The sequence below is a fragment of the Glycine max genome, chromosome 8, assembly GCF_000004515.6.
Source record: "Glycine max cultivar Williams 82 chromosome 8, Glycine_max_v4.0, whole genome shotgun sequence".
Classification (NCBI taxonomy): Eukaryota; Viridiplantae; Streptophyta; class Magnoliopsida; order Fabales; family Fabaceae; genus Glycine; species Glycine max.
In genome coordinates this window covers 16,786,406-16,804,834 of record NC_038244.2, presented here as the reverse complement: position 1 = coordinate 16,804,834, position 18,429 = coordinate 16,786,406, and the positions used below count along the sequence as shown (strand labels likewise).

General features: G+C 34.9%; 3 protein-coding genes and 1 non-coding gene across 7 annotated transcripts; 2 read left to right on the top strand and 2 right to left on the bottom strand.

Annotated features, from left to right (window-relative positions):
• The first annotated feature begins 2,715 nt into the window (after nt 1-2,715).
• LOC100817604 (probable sulfate transporter 3.4) lies at nt 2,716-6,682 on the top strand. Its single transcript, XM_003531637.4, has 13 exons — nt 2,716-3,079; nt 3,405-3,453; nt 3,565-3,772; nt 3,916-4,087; nt 4,604-4,669; nt 4,785-4,898; nt 4,999-5,115; nt 5,248-5,374; nt 5,482-5,768; nt 5,870-6,060; nt 6,183-6,268; nt 6,356-6,432; nt 6,525-6,682. The coding sequence occupies exons 1-13, from the start codon at nt 2,726-2,728 to the stop codon at nt 6,666-6,668; spliced, it is 1,992 nt and encodes a 663-aa protein (XP_003531685.1). The 5' UTR covers nt 2,716-2,725; the 3' UTR covers nt 6,669-6,682.
• Nucleotides 6,683-7,811: 1,129 nt separating this feature from the next.
• On the bottom strand, nt 7,812-11,039 carry LOC100817072 (protein SYS1 homolog). Of its 3 annotated transcripts, none has more exons than XM_006585533.4 (4): nt 10,831-11,039; nt 10,262-10,732; nt 9,267-9,493; nt 7,812-8,083 (listed from the first exon to the last, which is right to left on the bottom strand). In XM_006585533.4, exons 2-4 carry the CDS (start codon nt 10,483-10,485, stop codon nt 8,076-8,078), a joined length of 459 nt encoding a protein of 152 aa, XP_006585596.1. In that variant the 5' UTR covers nt 10,486-10,732; nt 10,831-11,039; the 3' UTR covers nt 7,812-8,075. The 3 variants fall into 3 exon arrangements, with proteins under 3 accessions (XP_006585596.1, XP_040874242.1, XP_003531684.1); XM_041018308.1 differs by having other exon boundaries at nt 10,856-10,994; XM_003531636.5 differs by having other exon boundaries at nt 10,262-11,009.
• Nucleotides 11,040-12,074: 1,035 nt separating this feature from the next.
• TRNAR-UCG (transfer RNA arginine (anticodon UCG)) lies at nt 12,075-12,148 on the top strand. Its single transcript has one exon. It is a non-coding gene; the product is annotated as a tRNA-Arg (tRNA).
• Nucleotides 12,149-12,711: 563 nt separating this feature from the next.
• Nucleotides 12,712-18,004, bottom strand: LOC100816539 (heat shock 70 kDa protein 14). 2 transcript variants are annotated; one of them, XM_003531635.4, is made up of 10 exons: nt 17,868-18,004; nt 16,426-17,645; nt 15,864-16,091; nt 15,688-15,783; nt 15,340-15,564; nt 14,543-14,737; nt 14,295-14,441; nt 13,962-14,111; nt 13,745-13,875; nt 12,712-13,241 (listed from the first exon to the last, which is right to left on the bottom strand). In XM_003531635.4, the coding sequence occupies exons 2-10, from the start codon at nt 17,593-17,595 to the stop codon at nt 13,025-13,027; spliced, it is 2,559 nt and encodes an 852-aa protein (XP_003531683.1). In that variant the 5' UTR covers nt 17,596-17,645; nt 17,868-18,004; the 3' UTR covers nt 12,712-13,024. The 2 variants fall into 2 exon arrangements, with proteins under 2 accessions (XP_003531683.1, XP_006585595.1); XM_006585532.3 differs by having other exon boundaries at nt 14,543-14,731.
• Between the last annotated feature and the right edge of the window lie 425 nt (nt 18,005-18,429).

The following is an 18,429-nucleotide window of genomic DNA, read 5'->3' as shown; positions in this document are numbered from 1 at the left end:
TTGTAATTGTAAACCTCTAATGATAATAAGAGGTTAAATCATCCATTGTTTGGAGCTTAACAATCAAACACTCTTAATGTAATGATTCTTACTATCTATTTAATGTTATTTCAGTTTCATTGTCTCTTTTCTGTGCTTATTTTCATGTTTGTGGCTTAATCATCCATGCTCATGTTATGTTTTAGGGTTTAGGCATTGAAAAATGTTTATCTCTTGAGAACTAGAAAAGAACATCTAAATAATTCATCTCTAGGGAGAGAATGGTGTTATTTAGCTTGTTTTAAGCATCTTTGTCTATAATGCAATTTATCTAGTTTATCTCTTAAGGGATTAAGGGAGAAATTAAGTAAATTAGGCACTTTCGTGTGAGGAATCATGGTTAGAGTATACAAGTAGATATAGGTGATAATTGAAATAATATTGAATAGAGAAAAATTATTAACGTTACATCAAGAGTAGTTTTGGTAGGCTAAACTCTAACATACTCGTAATTTTGCATCGACCGTCACTTTGTTGTTCCAAGTATTTGTTTTTCTCGCCCTTGCACATGCTAGCTTATTAGTTTAATGTTATGTCAATTTACTTTTAATGTCACATGTTACAAATATTTGAATCAATTCATTAATTGCTTGAAAATTGGATACACACAAACTCTGAGTACAGTCAAAGTCCTTGTGGACTCAACACTCAAACTTCCGTTTTAAAATACTACTTAGACAAATTGATATACTTGTCAATAAGTTAACAGTTGTGCATATGTGTTTTGAAGTGAACAACGTTTATGAACCTAATCGAGGAGGTAATGAATAAGTTGATGCATGACTCTAACCTTGGGGGTGCAACGGTTTGGAATCTCCTTTAAGCTCATGTTGATCACATGTGTTGGAGTATCCTTGCAAGGACAGAATACCTTAATGCGTTGTTTGTGATGTCATCTCGGTGAGATTGATAATGTCAGGTTGCTCATTGTGTGACAATTAGTCGACTAAATGGATTCCCGAGCTACATTCAGAGTGTTTTCCAAAATGGTATCACATGCATACGAGTCTATAGGTCTAATATGCATCATATTTCGTGAGTGACTTTGTGTATGAAATGTTTGATTTGAATGAGACATGCTTGTGTTGTGGAATGTAATTGTTTATAAATGTATATTATATTTTTATGACTTTCTTAATGTTTTAAATCTATTGTGAGATGTATCTCACCCTCCATCTGTTTGGAGACATGCTTATGTTGTGGAATGTAATTGTTTATAAATGTATCTTATATTTTTATGACTTACTTAATGTTTTAAATCTATTTTGAAATGTATCTCACTTCCCATCTGTTTGGAGACATGCTTGTATTGTGAAATGTAATTGTTTATAAATGTATCTTATATCTTCATGGCTTCCTTAATATTTTAAATCTATTGTGATATGTATCTCACTCTCCGTTTGTTTGTGTTTGGGCTGAATGTCACCCTTGCAGGTGAGTCTCTATAAGATTATGATGATGATGCTACATAAGAGACTTAGGTCTCCACTTTATATTACTATTAATTTTAGGGTTATTGATGCACTGAAATAATGTAACATTGAAACACAAGTTTTGTTCATTTATCTAAGGATTAAATTAATGAATAGTTTTTCACCATATTTTTTTTAATATGGTTTGTATGGACTTTGGAGCGTCAAGATTTGTTTAACATGGAATTACGTTTTTTATTGATATGTTTTCTTTGAGTTTACAAATATTTGACATGTAATACTATTATCGCGAAATAGTTTTTTTTAAAGTCGATACATTCTTTTAATTAAATTCCACTACGAACGTATTTAGAAAATATTACAATTGTATGTGTCTTGGGGTAGGGTAGAAGGGTGTTACAATGATGGTGGTGACACCAAATGGTAATGGTTGCGACGACATTGGTGGTAGTTGTGTGGTATTGACAGAGGTGGTGGTGGTGATAATGATGGTGACAGTGGTGATGACACTAATAGTGGTGGTGGTGGTGGTAGCAATGCTAGTGATGTTGGTGGCGATGGCGGTGATGATAACGGTGCCAGTGGTTGTGGTAGTGATTGCTAGTTATGACACTAGTGACAACAAAAAATATCATTGTCAAATGTGAAATATGTGTGTTTTTTAAAACTAAAAATCAAATTTACAAAACTTTTTATTGGTTTTGAAAATAAATATAAAAATATTTCAAAAATGATCTAAATATCATTTCATCTATATTTTTGTCAAACATGTTATGTTTTGAAAATTGGATTTGAAATCTGAATCCAAAAACTCACAATCATTCCAAAGAAACCCTAAGATAAGGTTGTTTTAACTTATTTAAACATGATTGTCTAGTTCAATTCGATCCTCTTACATAAGGTATTAGAGATCTTATTAAAGATGGTCAATAAAATTTTCAGACGGAGACTAATCGTTAAAAAGTTAGTGAATACTTCGCACAATATCATAAATAAATAAAAATATGATTGTCTCTTGAAAAAAAATTCATGTGATTTGATAGTCAGATAAAAAGAAGTGTAAAATATACCAGAAAATTTTAATGAGAAGTGGTTGGAGAAGACAAATCCGAATATTCCAATAACTGCAACATTTCCCCACTACGATAGCGACAGAGACACTGTGTTGAGTTGATGCCACGTACAGTTTCCCTCCCTCTCCCTCTATAAATTGAGAGGCACCCCTGTGTTTGTTGTTAATAGAAAACCGATCGATGGGTGTGAACTCTTACTCCAACAGTAGAGTTGAGCACCTAGCTTGCAACAACAATGGTAGTAACAATAACATGAAGATCCAAGCTGAGATACAAATGCCACCCTTGGAAATTCACAAGGTTCGGTTGCCACCAGAACGCACCACCTTGCAGAAACTCAGACACAGACTCTCTGAGATCTTCTTCCCAGATGATCCACTCCACAGGTTCAAGAACCAAACATGCCTCATGAAGCTCCTCCTTGCACTTCAATATTTCTTCCCCATTTTTCAATGGGCCCCTCACTACAACCTCTCCCTTCTCCGCTCCGACATCATCTCCGGTCTCACCATTGCTAGCCTCGCCATTCCTCAGGTCTCGCACCTTTTCTTTCCCTCCGTAATCAGAAATTATTACATGATCCCACACTATATCAGACAGTCTCCACCTAACACATAATTGAGTTTTATTAAATCTTTCTCGTAAATTGGAAACTTTGGTTACATGTCAGGTGAAGATTAGTCGAAATTATGAACATGTGGTGGTTCTAAAACATGTCATGTTAAGATTGGTTAAGACTTAGGACCATGAATGCATGATGGTCCTGGAAGATGTAATAATTTCTCCTTAATAGTTAATAATACTCACATGTGCATGTTTCATTGAGGTACGAATAAATTTTGAATGTTTTTTTATGCAGGGAATCAGCTATGCTAAGTTTGCAAACTTGCCTCCTATTCTTGGATTATGTTAGTACCCTTTGTTAGTGCATGCCATTGAGTTTTTGTGGTAGATGTATAATATATATATGGTCAATGATGATGTGAATTAACTTTTCAAGTGGAGTGAATATTGTGCAGATTCCAGTTTTGTGCCTCCACTGATATATTCCCTGCTTGGAAGTTCTAGACATCTTGGTGTTGGTCCAGTTTCAATTGCATCTTTGGTCATGGGATCAATGTTAAGCGAGACGGTTTCCTTTAGTCAAGATCCAATTCTCTATCTTAAGTTGGCTTTCACTGCCACTTTTTTTGCCGGTTTGTTCCAATCTTCTCTGGGTATATTAAGGTATTAAATCATGGTTTAATTTTTCTATTATGTTTTTTTTTCAATTAAATTTGAATACAGCAACTTGAAGGCTATATATATATTGATTGGTATTTGGTAAGTAATATTTTATGATTGATAATAGCCTTTGATGTTCCAAACAGGTTAGGCTTTGTAATTGATTTTCTCTCAAAGGCAACACTGGTGGGTTTTATGGCTGGTGCAGCGATTATTGTATCACTGCAACAGCTGAAAGGGTTGCTTGGAATAGTTCATTTCACCAACAAGATGCAAATAACACCTGTACTGATTTCTGTTTTCAAGCAAAGAGACGAGGTATAATTTGATGTTGATAATTTGTTTTAGTTTTATTCCTAATTTGTAAAAATATATGCTAAAACTGAGAAAATAATTAATATTTTTTAAAGGACGGCCACAATTTTTTTAGATATATTTTATGGTTACTGTTTTGCATATATTTCAAAATCGTCGGAAGAGTAAAGCTACTTCAAAAACAAAAAAGAAATTCCCCACCGCAATACATTTTGATAGCACTGATTCTGTTTTAATAAGAATTAAACTATCACTGAAATTGCTAATTGAAAACCAGCTATATGTATATATTCTCTTCTTTGACTTTTATATTACGGGATTAGATTCCAACTAGTATTAAAAGATAAAATAAAAAATAAAAAATCCTCCTTCTAATTATGTCATGAATGGAAACATGCAATAGCTAGGCAATTAAGGGTCACTTTTAAATGAAAATACATATTTCGTATTTGTCCTACTTATACAATTTTCAGTGTAATTACGTATGTGGTCACTAAATTTTTTGAGCAACTTGTGCAGTGGTCATGGCAAAACCTTTTGTTGGGATTCAGTTTCCTACTATTCCTGTTAACAACAAGGCACATTGTAAGATTCTTATTCTATATCTTGAATACAAAAATACAAAGACTATTGCTCTTTGCTTGAAGATAATTAATTCATCTGCTTCTTAAGATCTGAAATTTCTTAATGATTGCAACAGAGCTTGAAGAAGCCAAAACTATTCTGGGTTTCAGCAGCTGCCCCATTGACATCAGTTATTCTGTCAACCATTTTTGTATTTATTCTGAGAAATAAGACACATAAAATTGCTATTGTAAGAAAGGATACTCCCCCTTCTATTTTTTTAAAACACACACAAGAGATGCTCAAATATAACTTTTCTTCCTAATAACTCTTATCTTTTTCTATGTCAGATTGGTGAATTGCCAAAGGGACTTAATCCCCCATCATCAAATATGTTATACTTCAATGGTCCTTATTTGGCTCTTGCTATCAAAACAGGACTTGTCACTGGGATCTTATCTCTCACTGTAAGTTTGACCAAACTGAGAAACATAATTGGTCACGGAAAATTTTACTAAAATTTTAGCTTAAATGCAAACGTGCACACACAAATACTACAATACACCATATAACTCAACTGCTACTTTCTTCTGTTTCAGGAAGGAATTGCAGTAGGAAGAACATTTGCTGCACTTAAGAACTACCAGGTGGATGGAAACAAAGAAATGATGGCCATTGGTCTTATGAACATAGCTGGCTCTTGTTCTTCATGCTATGTCACAACAGGCAATGATTCTTCTCTCTTTTGACCATCTGACTTGAAGTTAGTTAAGTTATTGAAGAGATGGAAGTTTTGAGAAAATGTTCATTCTAACATTAAAATAAACTTGCAGGATCCTTTTCCCGATCAGCTGTTAACTACAATGCCGGGGCACAGACTGCAGTCTCAAATATAATCATGGCATCAGCAGTTCTTGTGACCCTTTTGTTTCTGATGCCATTGTTCTATTACACGCCAAATGTAGTATTAGCAGCCATTATCATCACTGCTGTTGTAGGGCTAATAGATTATCAAGGTGCATATAAGTTGTGGAAGGTTGACAAGCTTGATTTCTTGGCCTGCTTGTGCTCCTTTTTCGGTGTTTGGTTCATTTCAGTGCCTTTAGGCCTTGGAATAGCGGTAAGCTAGGATTTCCTTAATGTTTATGTTATTAGAAAGCTAACATACATTGTATGCTAATGCTATGTGACTAATATCACTGACTTGGCCAAAATCTTCAGGTGGCAATATCAGTCTTCAAGATCTTGCTTCATGTCTCTAGGCCAAACACACTGGTTTTGGGGAATATACCAGGGACGCCAATATTCCACAGCCTAAACCAATATAGAGAAGCTTTGAGGATTCCTTCATTTGTCATTTTGGCTGTTGAGTCTCCCATCTACTTTGCTAATTCAACGTACCTACAAGAAAGGTTAGATAAAGCGATTTCTGAATTGTCAATTTGTGAATGTTTAGTACATTTAAAAGATTTTTTAGAGGCATTTTCTGAGTGATTCTGAGATTCCAACCACTTGAGAGCTTTTCCTGCTATAGGATACTGAGATGGGTTAGAGAAGAGGAAGAGCGAGTAAAAGCAAATAATGAAAGTACATTGAAGTGCATAATTTTGGACATGACAGGTATGTATTTCATCTGACTTAAAGGTTTGTTATCAAAGCTTTGAGATGCTTTTGACTGAAAAAATAGTTTTTTTTTTCTTTCCCTAGCTGTTACAGCCATAGACACAAGTGGAATCGATACTCTATATGAACTCAGAAAGGTACTGGACAAAAGATCACTTCAGGTATAGATACTAATTGTAACATTTCATAATAAGGCATAAAGACTTGCCCCACTTTTATTTCTAATCTTTATATTCACAATTGATTGGTGCAGCTTGTGTTGGCAAATCCTGTTGGAAATGTGATGGAAAAGTTGCATCAGTCAAATATTTTGGATTCCTTTGGGTTGAAAGGAGTCTATCTCTCAGTAGGAGAAGCTGTGGCTGACATTTCATCTTCCTGGAAAGCTCAGCCTTGATTTCCATAGATGAATTTCTAGGACAAATGGGAAAAGATGACGGCTTCTAACTTCTTGGAGAAAACTCTATTAAAATAAGAAGTTTTTTGCCTCTCTGAGACAATCTATGTTTTGGTAGAAACCTTGACAAACAAGGCATTTGTTCTTTCCGTAGAGCGTTTCTTATCCCAGGCTGTAACTTTAATCTAGTCAGTTACCTTTGTCCATTTTTGGCTTTTGTTAGAGGGAAAGAGCATCCAAGCAAAGAATATTGGGATGACTTTATTCTGTGGACATTGATAAATATAAATAGATATTTTAAGAGCAAAGAAGAATCAAAGACGAGCGTTCCAGTGTTCTCCTTTTTTTCTGATGTGACTATATTTTCTTCTTTTTTTTCTTTTTCCTTCAATACAAATATTATGTTTTCCCAATTTGAAAAGAATATCAAAGCATTAACAAAAAAGAAAGCGATCGTTAGTGGATCCAGAGCTTCCAATAACTACGTGTAAATTAAGTAATTCGTCATGTAACTTTTACATGCACAAGCTTCATTACCATGACAAAGGGATGAATAAACTGTGGTTTAAATATTATCAAAGTACAAGACTGTGGTGCATCAGAACTCCATCAATCACGTAAAAGAAAAGCCAATTCAGATATTTATCAATGTAAACCACTATACGAAAAGTTTTTTTTTTCATGAGAAATGTTAAGTGTACTCTGAGACTTTTTTCTAAATCAATGTTAAGTGTACTACTCATTTAATGATTCTCTCTTAATTTAGTATTAAATGAGAAACAAAACCTATTAATTAATTAATGATTTTCCTCTTTGAGAGAGATCTTTGAGAAAGAATGTCACCGGCATTCCTCTTTTTTCATAAACATAGCGAAAGTACAGTGACAATGTAACATTAGCAATTAAACTAAATAGAGGAAGATTAACCACAAAGTGTGCTGCAATATATCAATCAATGAAGAAGTGAAAAAACAAATCTGACTGAGAGGTTCATTCTGCTACCTGATATTAGAACCTCATTAAAGGTTATCGGACAGAAAGAAGTAACATAATTCCGTGATTGTAAACAGATCCGAAAACTCACAAAAGGGTAAAAAGAATAAAAACTCTATCAACTAAATGCATCAACTTAACCAACAACACTAAAGGGAAGGAAAATCGAAATAGAATAGAATTAAATTACAATAAGGCTTCCGGAAATTCCTGAAATATTATGTACTCTCGTCTGGTTATGTATGTTTCATTTCTATTACAACTAAAGAATAGAAAGGAAATGTAGGTCTTTCAGAGACAGCATAGAACTATTGACTTTGTGGGCTTTATCTTGTAGATCATCCAATACATAGAAGCAAAAGTTGTTGCCATCCTGCAGCACTTCTTTCTTGCATTCAAAAGTACTTCTGCCCATCAAACATCTGCAAGGAACTCGACAGTATTAAACCACAATACTAGTCAACGAACATTTGGAAGTATATAAAACAGAATGCTTTCCAACACATCATTAACTATAACAATAAAAAAGTGATGTCCATATTTTGTTAAACTATTTTACCGTTCAACGGCTGCCCAAATCACCCACTACTCTTTCCAGACTCCAACATCAAATTAACCATATTAAACTGTTAAAATTTTTAATTTAATGATTTACACAATAAAATTAAAAAAAATGCAGAAAGATAGGCAAGATAGGTGCCTGTCTTTTCACGAGTGTTTACATAATGAAAATTCTTAGATACCGAGTGGTGTTTACTCAGAAAGAATGCAAATTTTACAGTTTGCAATAGGCTCCCATGCTCTAACCTCCAATTGGAGTATCGATACTCCTAGCCAAATATGTAAATTAATACATTTTAAAAGATTTAGAATTTATCTTAAAAATTGTTATTATATTTAATAAATTTTAAAATAATATTTATTAAAAAATAATTTTTACATTTATTAAATATTAAAAAATATGAGCTGCACTTTATCCAAACGGCATCTCAAGTGATCCATGTAGCTAATCTCATCTAATAAAATGAAGCCTTTTCTAGTGATTCCGTCCTCCCTGGAACCCAAAAATCAGACTTCTTTCTTTACCCTCTACCTCATGTTCAACCCCATCTTTCTCCACCCTTAGGGGACTAACCTCTTACACTAGACCCAACTCCTATTGGTTTTCAGGACATGGGGAGCATACTGCTAGGAATCAAACCCCACTGCTCGCCCTAGGTGTCCCAACTCTAGACTACATGAGCTACCAACAAAGAAAATAGTATAAAACTTAATGCAACATGATATGCAAACTGAAATGCCAATTTAAAACTTAATGCATAAACTAATGTTTGGTCTTCTGAGCATAATATTCGAAAAGGGGGAAAGGCAAGAAAAGCAAGAAAAAAGAAACAGCCAACACAACATACATATAGAATTTAAAAGCCTGCCTAATACAAATTAAGTTTGCCATCCTGAACATGCATTCAGGTTTCTGAAAATAAGTAAACACAAGATAAAGAAAAGATATAGCACAACATATAAAATATAACACAGACAAACAAATCTTTAAACAGCACATGTCTAATTAGCCAGATAAACATCCATCAAGGAGGAAGTTCTTACTTGAACGAAATCGTGTTAATGATATCTCCTGGAGTTCACGCTTCATGCACAGACGTTCACCTAGCAAAGCCATCACTGCAATTCCAGTACCATTCACAATCCACCATGTTATAGAGGAGGGCCAACCCCCATACACAATGCATATAAAAAGATGGACAATGTAGATGGTGGCTGAAAAATCCAAGCACTTCTTTGATCTTTCGATCAAATAAAACACATATACCGCCCTGCATAAAGTTAATAGTGGTGTAAGTACAACCTAAAGCTACTACATAATTTCAGTCAAAAATGCATTAAAGCCATAACCCAACAGCTAAGAATGCCTCCTTTGGTTCATTCCTCCCAAACAAAATAATCACAGAACAAACACAATATTTCATACAATTTCTAAATCTAAACCGTTAAATCCAATGGATTTTTTTATAAAAAAACACTAAACATTTCCTATTTTGTAACATTCCAAACACAAGATCTAATTTATAAACCAAATCTCATTTCTTTTAACATTCCAATCGCACCGGATGAAAGAGACAATTAAAATTTCCGAATTCAAGGCACATCTATGTCAAAGGTTCAAAGCTTAACTTTTTGTTTCTTTTCTCACACTATAACACAGTACAACCAGTCCAACACAAAGAGAACAAACAGATTAAAGAATTAACATTCATTTATAAGCTTGTAAGCATAACACTGCTAAACCAAACAAAAACAAACAAAAAAATGGAAAAGAAAAAAACTGGAAAGATGCTAAATACATGACAATAGTTTAAGAAAATGCTAAAGGTTCCTACTTCATACAACAACATCAAAGAAGCAATGACGATTAAATAAATAAATACATAACTAATGAACCTAACCTTTCAAGTTAAAAACTACGATACACTATTGAGGAGTGGAGTCACAACTCACAATCAGAAAGTTACAATCAGCAAACAATTATAGGCTAACCAATAATAAATTGAAACATAATATTTAAGGTGTAAAAGAACAATTACCCTGCAAGTGAGCTGAGCAGAAATGAAGCAATAACACACCAACCAGTAATGGTAGAGGTAGTAATCGCAACATAGTCAAAGAAATACACGAGACTCAACCGAGACACACGTGTGCCAACAAGTATCGACAAGAACAACCCCAGGGTGATATAGTACAAACATTGAAGACACACAATCTGAGCAACAATAAGCCAAGGGTCCCATACCACCGAACCATAGAACATGACGCCGACCCGACAAACACCTAGTCCTCCCCGAAAACTTCCTCAAACAAATCGAAACCCAATTCTCAAACTTCCACCACTGCAGCAGCGACCCAGTTACTCAAACCTCCGCAATTGAAGCCACGCCACTCGTCATTCGACAAAAGTTTAAAAATTTAAAGACCACAGTTTCCATAAAGCACTTAAAAACCCAAATCAAGGTTGCCCCAAATGCAAACAATGGTTCATGTGCATCCAGATCTGGATTCTGGAAGCGATAAATGTTGGAGAAGAAAACCGATTGGAAAAATAAGATCAGTGTCAGAAAAACGAAATCAATATAAGTTTGTGATCGATGAATCTTACGAGAAATTGAAGAGGGAGAACTCGCCGGAAATTGAGAAGGGAAAGAACGAATTGTTGGAGAGAAAATTGGAGCGTTCTCCAACGGCGATGGCGAGAGATGAAAATTTTGGGAGAAAAATCACAGAGAAATTCACTGAAGCATGAAGTTGAAACTGGGAAGTGTCGTTTAGCTTTCTAATTAGTCGTTTTCGTATATTTGGCGTCGTCTGACTCTAAATTACCATTTTATTTTATTTTATTGCTTTTATATTTAATAAATAAATAAATTACAGTACTTTTTAATTTTTCAGTCGTAATAATGAAAATAAATTATGATTTGAAATGAACTTTACTCACTTGCAAATAAATTATTATTTTAGTGACAACTTTTCTTAATGGTCATTCTAATTTCTAACTAGTAATACATTTTCTAATATAATATTTTATTAATTAAATTTTATCAAATATATATATGAGCAATATTCATTAAATATAAATATAAATTCACAAAATTTATAACTTTGAATAAGTTTTGACCAACAATTAAATTTGTATTCAAACTAGTGTATTAACTAGTATGTTTCTTTTCTTACTTGTACAAAAAGAAAAATCGTATGTTTGTAACATTTTTCTTATCATCCTTTACTCGTGAATTAATCACATAAGTATTATTTCTTTTTGGTAAAGTACGAAACAAAACAAAAAAGCACAACTAAGGATCCAAAGGCGAATCTACAAGCAGACTAAGAACGAAATCTGAGAGTTACCATAACAGTCCAATCTCTGCTCATCATTGGTCAACCCTCTAATACTAAAAAAGATACCAACATTGACATGCATTATCATCTTGTCAACATCCCAAGTTTTCAGGATATCTACTATATCTCCACAATCTGTCTCACATTCCACAAACTTATACCCAAGCTAACCTTAACTGCCATAAGTTCAGCTAGGAGGGAGTCACCAACCCTGCACTTGCATCCACAATGAAACAAAACAAAAAAACTAAATTCAAGTCACAAACTTATGGGCTAGAGGTGATGTAAATAGTTTTTTTTTTTCCCATTTGCAGGAGGACTGATTTGTTTTAAACTAATCAAACTTAAAATTTGGTTTCAGTATTTTTTATCATAAAATATATTTTATATGTTCAAAATATTTATTTATAAGAAAATTAATTGTAATGTAATTTTTACATGATAAATCAACGACGGTGCTCATAATATTTTGTTAAATAAATACTTAAAACACTAATTTATGTAACAGACCGCATAGCGCAGTGGATTAGCGCGTTTGACTTCGGATCAAAAGGTCGTGGGTTCGACTCCCACTGTGGTCGATTTTTCTCTCCCGTTACATTAAACTTGAGTAATACTAAATGTTTGAATTTACTTTTTTTTTTTGGATATTACATGTGTGAATTTACTTCTAAACTAAGTCTTAGGGTGAAATTAATCAAAATTTACAGAGCCCAAAACTCGATAAAACTTTATCAAGATTAGACATTGAATCCGTAAGTTCAGTAAATAACTAGTCAAACCACATGAATTGATACACATTAAAAAATCTAAAAACGAATCATAATCTATAAATTTCATATTTTTAAAAAAATTATCAAAAATACTTTTAAAAATCCCAGAAAATTCACAACTTCTGCTTAACTCGAAAACCTTCCAGATCAGCAATTCACTCAAACTGATTTAACCAACTAGACCACCAGTTCACTAAAAAACCTGACCGAGACACAGTTCTGTAACATTTCCAATCTAACCAGTTATATTCTTACTAGTTGATCGTCAAACCATTTCGGTCTAGCCAGTTTTTATAATGGTTATTTTGGATGAATAAACGCAAAACTGGTATAGCAAGGGTTGATAATGCCACGTAAAATAAACGCAAGTATTAAACGGGAAATGAACATTATAATTCATTCATCGTCTAAAAATCTTATACAAATAATCTATATATAAACCTAGAGAAAGTAACTCTGGCCAATTCCAACCACATTGTCGTTTTTTCTTCTAAACTCTTTCGTGAAAAAAATCAGGATTCCAAAGAACCACCATAATATTAATTAAAACTTAGGTTACCAACCAACCGAGAGGGTTCTACTTACACCAAATATCCAAGGAGCCACACTCACTGTCAACCCAGCAAAATTCTCTTTTGCTTATACAAATAGTAGAGACTTGAGAGCAAACCAACAACAAAAAAATTAGGCAGAGCCTGTGTTCTCAGACTTTTCAGTCTCCATTGGTTCGGTAGATGCTGGTGCAGCCTGACTACTGCTATTCCCAGCATTCTCATTACTGTTGACATCAGAATCCCCCTGGGGTTGCTGTTGCTCATCACTCTGAGAAGATGGGGTTGCTGGTCCTGCTGGAGTAACTGCCTTTGTTGGCTTCTGTGTTGTCATAATCGGCTTGCAGAACCTATTCAAAAAATATGTATTTTTTTAAACAGGAAAAAGGAATAATGAAGAGAACTCAAGATGTTCTTAAAAGGTTCACAAGTGACAGCTAATCCTTCCCCAACTAGACTGATTTATAAGAATACATTAAGCAATGCCACAGTAAAGGGATAACCAACAAAGTCTAAGATAAATGTGTTTTTAATTCTGTAAATATAACTTCATTTTACTCCTTAAAAAAATTACTGATTTTGGTCCTCACAAATTTTATAAATTTTTAAAACAGTTCTTCACTACTTGGCGATCTGCATCATGTCACCTATAAATAATTACTGATGTGACATCATAAATAAGAACTATTTTTAAAAAAATTAAAATTTATGAGAATCAAAACCAATTGAAAAATATGTAAAAATGACTAAAACCAAATGCATCAGACATATAGACACTAAATATATACTTAAGCCAAATGATGTCTAAATAACCCAAAAACTACATATCCAAAGCAAGAATTTAAACAAATACCTATCGACATCTTCAGCTTTCTTTCTCATTTCAGCTGACAAGAGTACAGGGTTGGCATATTTTGGAAGTGAGCTCTGCTGCTGCTGCTTCTCATTAAACCACTTCTCAGCTTCAACACATTTATTTATGACCTACAAACACATAGAAAGAAAAATGGTTTCAGATTTATTCACAACCATTCCAAGAAACAAGGGAAAGAAAATTGACATGCAATTACCTTCTGTTTCTCGTTAATGTCAATGTGCTCAAATCTAGGATCATTTGACATTGCAACTTGTCTGTAACTATTTATACAATACACGAACTGTTCAATTATAGTACCCCTCTCCGTGAATTCTTCGTATCGCCCATCAATTGGATCACCTTGCTGCAATCACATTGAGATTGCCTATGTTAAAACTAGCATGGAAATACCTCACACCATTTATGTTTGTGCAAAAAAACACAAAGGATAACAGCAAGAGGTACTCTGGTCCCTTTTCCTTGCACAATATTACAGTTTGACTGAGGAATGGGAGCTAGGATTCCCTTATCAACAAAACTTCCTAACCTTTTTGAGTTCTTCAAGCTTGGCAATATATACACCTTTAGTTTCATCTTCACCCTCATCATAAAGCCAATCTTCCACTTCCTGAAGTTTAGCAGTAAAATCATCTCTCTCTGAAGCAGTGACAAACTCTTGGTATTCGTCATTAAGCTGAAATGATAACGGAAAAAAAAAAATCAACAATTATATGACAGGCATTTGTAGTTGATGTTAGACCCTGAGTAAGAGAAGAAGAAAAAGATAACACCCACCTTGTTTCTCATGTCATAAACATAAGCCTCAACTGCATTTTTCTTGTCTTTTGTTTCTTCCATCACACGATCTTGCAAAGCCATTTCAAACTCCTTTTCTAGTGCTTTCTGGACATCCACAGGCACCATTGCTCCATAAACTAACTCTGCTACAGGAATGTTTGTTTTCTTAACCTTTTTCTTTGGAGCCTGAACCTACAACATTAAGAGTCCAGTCAACCAAATTACAAAATATCACTTAACCATGTTGAACAACTCTAACTGAAGCACAAAAAAAGCAACAGGAAGAGTATATAATATGTATTATATATCATTGTACATGACTGGCAGTGCACTCATGGAAAACATGAGGTCTTTTTATAAAGAGAAAAATATCTATTTTGATCTCTCATTTTTTACAAATCGCGACAAAAAAGGCATACCTCTTTACTTTGTTTCCAGTTTTCAAAGATTTGCATGGTAAAAAAAATGTTTTCACTATTTACACAAATCATTAAAAACAAAACAAAATGAAAACAATGTGTTATTTTTTTAATCAAAAGTAAAAACAAGAAACAAAAGGAGAAAACATTTTCTCAAGTCAACAGGCACTAAGACTTACATTTAATCTGAAGCAGGAAATCAAGCAAATTAAATCAACAACAGGATGATGCAAACACACAGAAGCACCACATAAGAACTCAACAAAACATGTTCAAAATAAAACAACAAAAATATTGCTAAAATAATCAACAATGGCATAAAAAATGAAAAGACATTTCGAGCATATGCTTGAATATTTTTTCTACAGTACTTACCTTGGTATCAGTATCCTTTTGCAAAGGCTTATCTCCACCCTCAGGGATGCCATTTTCAACCCCAGAGGCATCAGTACTAGCCTTTGCACCTTCCATATTAGCACCAGTGTCATTGGAGGCGGGAGGTGCAGCAGCCTCAGCAGGGACTTCATCAATGTCCATCTTAGTATTTTCCCCTGCTGCCTCTTTGGTAACTGGAACCCCAACTTTTTCCTCTTCCAGGAGCTAAACAAAACAAATAGAAGTTGTTAGATCACAGGAACAGATGCTCTGTATACTATCATAAGTTCACAAGGGTGGTTATAGTAGGTGAGGGAAGGGGGATCCCTAAAGACAGAAAAAACTTACTGTTGCAGACTCAAGGGATACAATTCCGTGCAGATTCAGACGAACTTTCACTTTAACTTTTGCCCTTTCACCATTTGTAGTTTGGAAAGGACCAATCTGCTTACACTCAAATGAGTCACAGCACAGCCAAAAAAATAATATAACCAAAAAAAGAAGAAAGTTGGAAACTGGCTCACAGTATATGTGCTGATCTTAGCAGGTGTTTGCAGCCCACTTGCATCATCATATAATACATCAACAGAGAATGTTCCTGCCCTGCAGAATGTCAGTGCCTTGATACTTGGTATGGGATTACCCTTAGGAAAAACAAGGGAACTCTGCTGATTTTCTGATCCATTGTCCTGTGCATCTGGACCAGAACCTTTCCATGAAAGAGAAATCGAGAAAGGAAGGCTTTCGTTGACCTTTACAAAAATAGCAACATCATATCGCATGCAAAGCTTAGTATATGAATAATTTCACAGCAATGACAATTCACAAATATGTAAAAAGCACAGAAGAAACTGATGCATGAATTTCCTAAAGGCCTAAACACAGGTAGATACCACAGATATGTAATTAAAATAAGCATCAATCATGCTAAGATTCATAAATCATACAGTAATTCCTAAAGGTCAGTACAGTTTACAACAAGTACAGAAGACAATAAGCAAGCAAGCTTACAAAACCAACAGTGGCGTATGAGGGTCCTTCTGAATTGAAATGAAATAGAGAACAATCCAACGTATGAAACTTTACCTGAAATTCTCGTACTTTGAACGTTGGACTAAGAATTGCGCATTCCAACGCACAGCCCCTAGCAACACACTCACTAGCATTCATTGTCCGCCTAGGCTCCTTTTTGAAAAACTCTGTCAATATTTTGTTAATGGCCGGTACCCGAGAACCTGAACCAACCACCTCAACTGTGTGTACATTTTCAACGGTAAGACCTGCTTCAGCAAGTGCCTTCTCCAGAGGTCCCTTCACACGTTCCAAAATTGGAAGACTTAGTTGCTCAAACTCATCTCGCTTGATGAAGCCCCGGACATCCTTCTCATCCATCAAGCACTCAATGTTGAGAGGCGCCACAGGATTCGCACTAAGCATCTTCTTGATCTTCTCACAGGCAGTCCTGAGCCTGATGCAAGCCCTGGCATTCTGGAAAACATCAATCTTGTACTCCTCCTTAAACTTCCCAGCAAAGTGATGGAACAAAACCTCGTCAAAATCCCTACCGCCGAGAGACCTATCATATGAATGAGCCAACACTTTCAGCTGCCCCTTCTTGAATCCAGCAATGCACACTTGCATGCTAGCATGCCCAACATCAACAAACGCAACATTCAGCTGATCGTTTTCTGGAAGGTCCGTTTTATAAATCCCATAGGCCAAGGCAGTGGCAGTCATTTCCTGAATCAACCGAAGTGGGTGCAGACCAGCAATCGTGGCCGCATCCAGCACCGCCCTTCTCTGCAGATCAGTAAAATAAACCGGGATTCCAATGCAACAATCCACAACCGCTGTAGTAAGATTCTTCTCCGCAATTTCCTTAAGATTCGACAGCATCATTCCAAACACTTGGGTAGGCGTAAACGTCTTGGACTCACCCATGTACCGCGCATGAATCAACGGGTACCCATCACTCCCCTCGGTGACAAGAAACGGCAACGACTTAAGATCCCGCTGCAATTCGGGATCAGAGAATTTCCTACCAATGAGTCTCTTAAACTGGGAGATTGAATTCTTAGGGTTCATCATAGTGGAGGCAGCACCAGCAGTGCCAATGAAGCGTTGCTTGTCACCGAAGCACACAATGGCGGGCGTTTCACGCTTGGACTCATCATTGAGCACAACGTCAATCCCTCTCTGCCTCGCAACCGCAACAATGCAACTCTCGTTACCGAAATCGAATCCCACCACGCTCATCTTGCTGGATCAAAATTCCGTCCAAAACAGAAAGAAAAAAAAAAACAAATCTGAAAAATCGAAAACACCCGCAATTACCACAAAATCGTCCAAAAAACGGCGCGCAAAAATAATAAAGTAAATAAATGAATTAGAAATATAACAGTAATTTAAGACGTGAAGAAAATGAAGAGTATAGGACGGAATCGGTTGGATCAGAATTGGGATATTCCGATGAATGTAACAAGCGTAGGGAGGGAGAGATCTGAGAGGGTGGAGGAATAGGGTTTTACCTGACGTGAGCGATCGGCGAGGGAGGAATATGGGGGGTTCGGAATTTGTATTGTACCCCCGGAAAAGATATTGGGTGGGGGCTGCTGTGGAATTTTGGTCTTTAGGTCTTAAAAATACGAGAGAAACAAACACTGGTGGATGTGGGTCCCGCTCCCACCCGCACGGATGCTTTTGCAGTTTTCCTACCTCACCCAACTGTTTCTAGAAGCATCTTCTCCCTCATACTGTATACCATTAAATAAATTTTTATTTTATATAATCAAATAATTAAAATCATTATATCATAATCAAATTATTGGTTTAAATAATAACTTACTCCCTATAAAATAATATTTTTTTTACTTTAGTCTTTTAAGGATTTATTTTGGTTTTAGTTTCTTTAAAAAATTTAGTTTTAATTCTTGTTGTCAAGTAACTAACTGATATTGATATTAGAAGTTTATTAAAATTCATGTTAAGAAAGAATTTATCAAATTTTATATACTTTTAAATATTATAAGATTTTTTTAAAATTATAAAAAAATTTAATTGAATATCAGCTTACTTTATTGAATTTTTTAA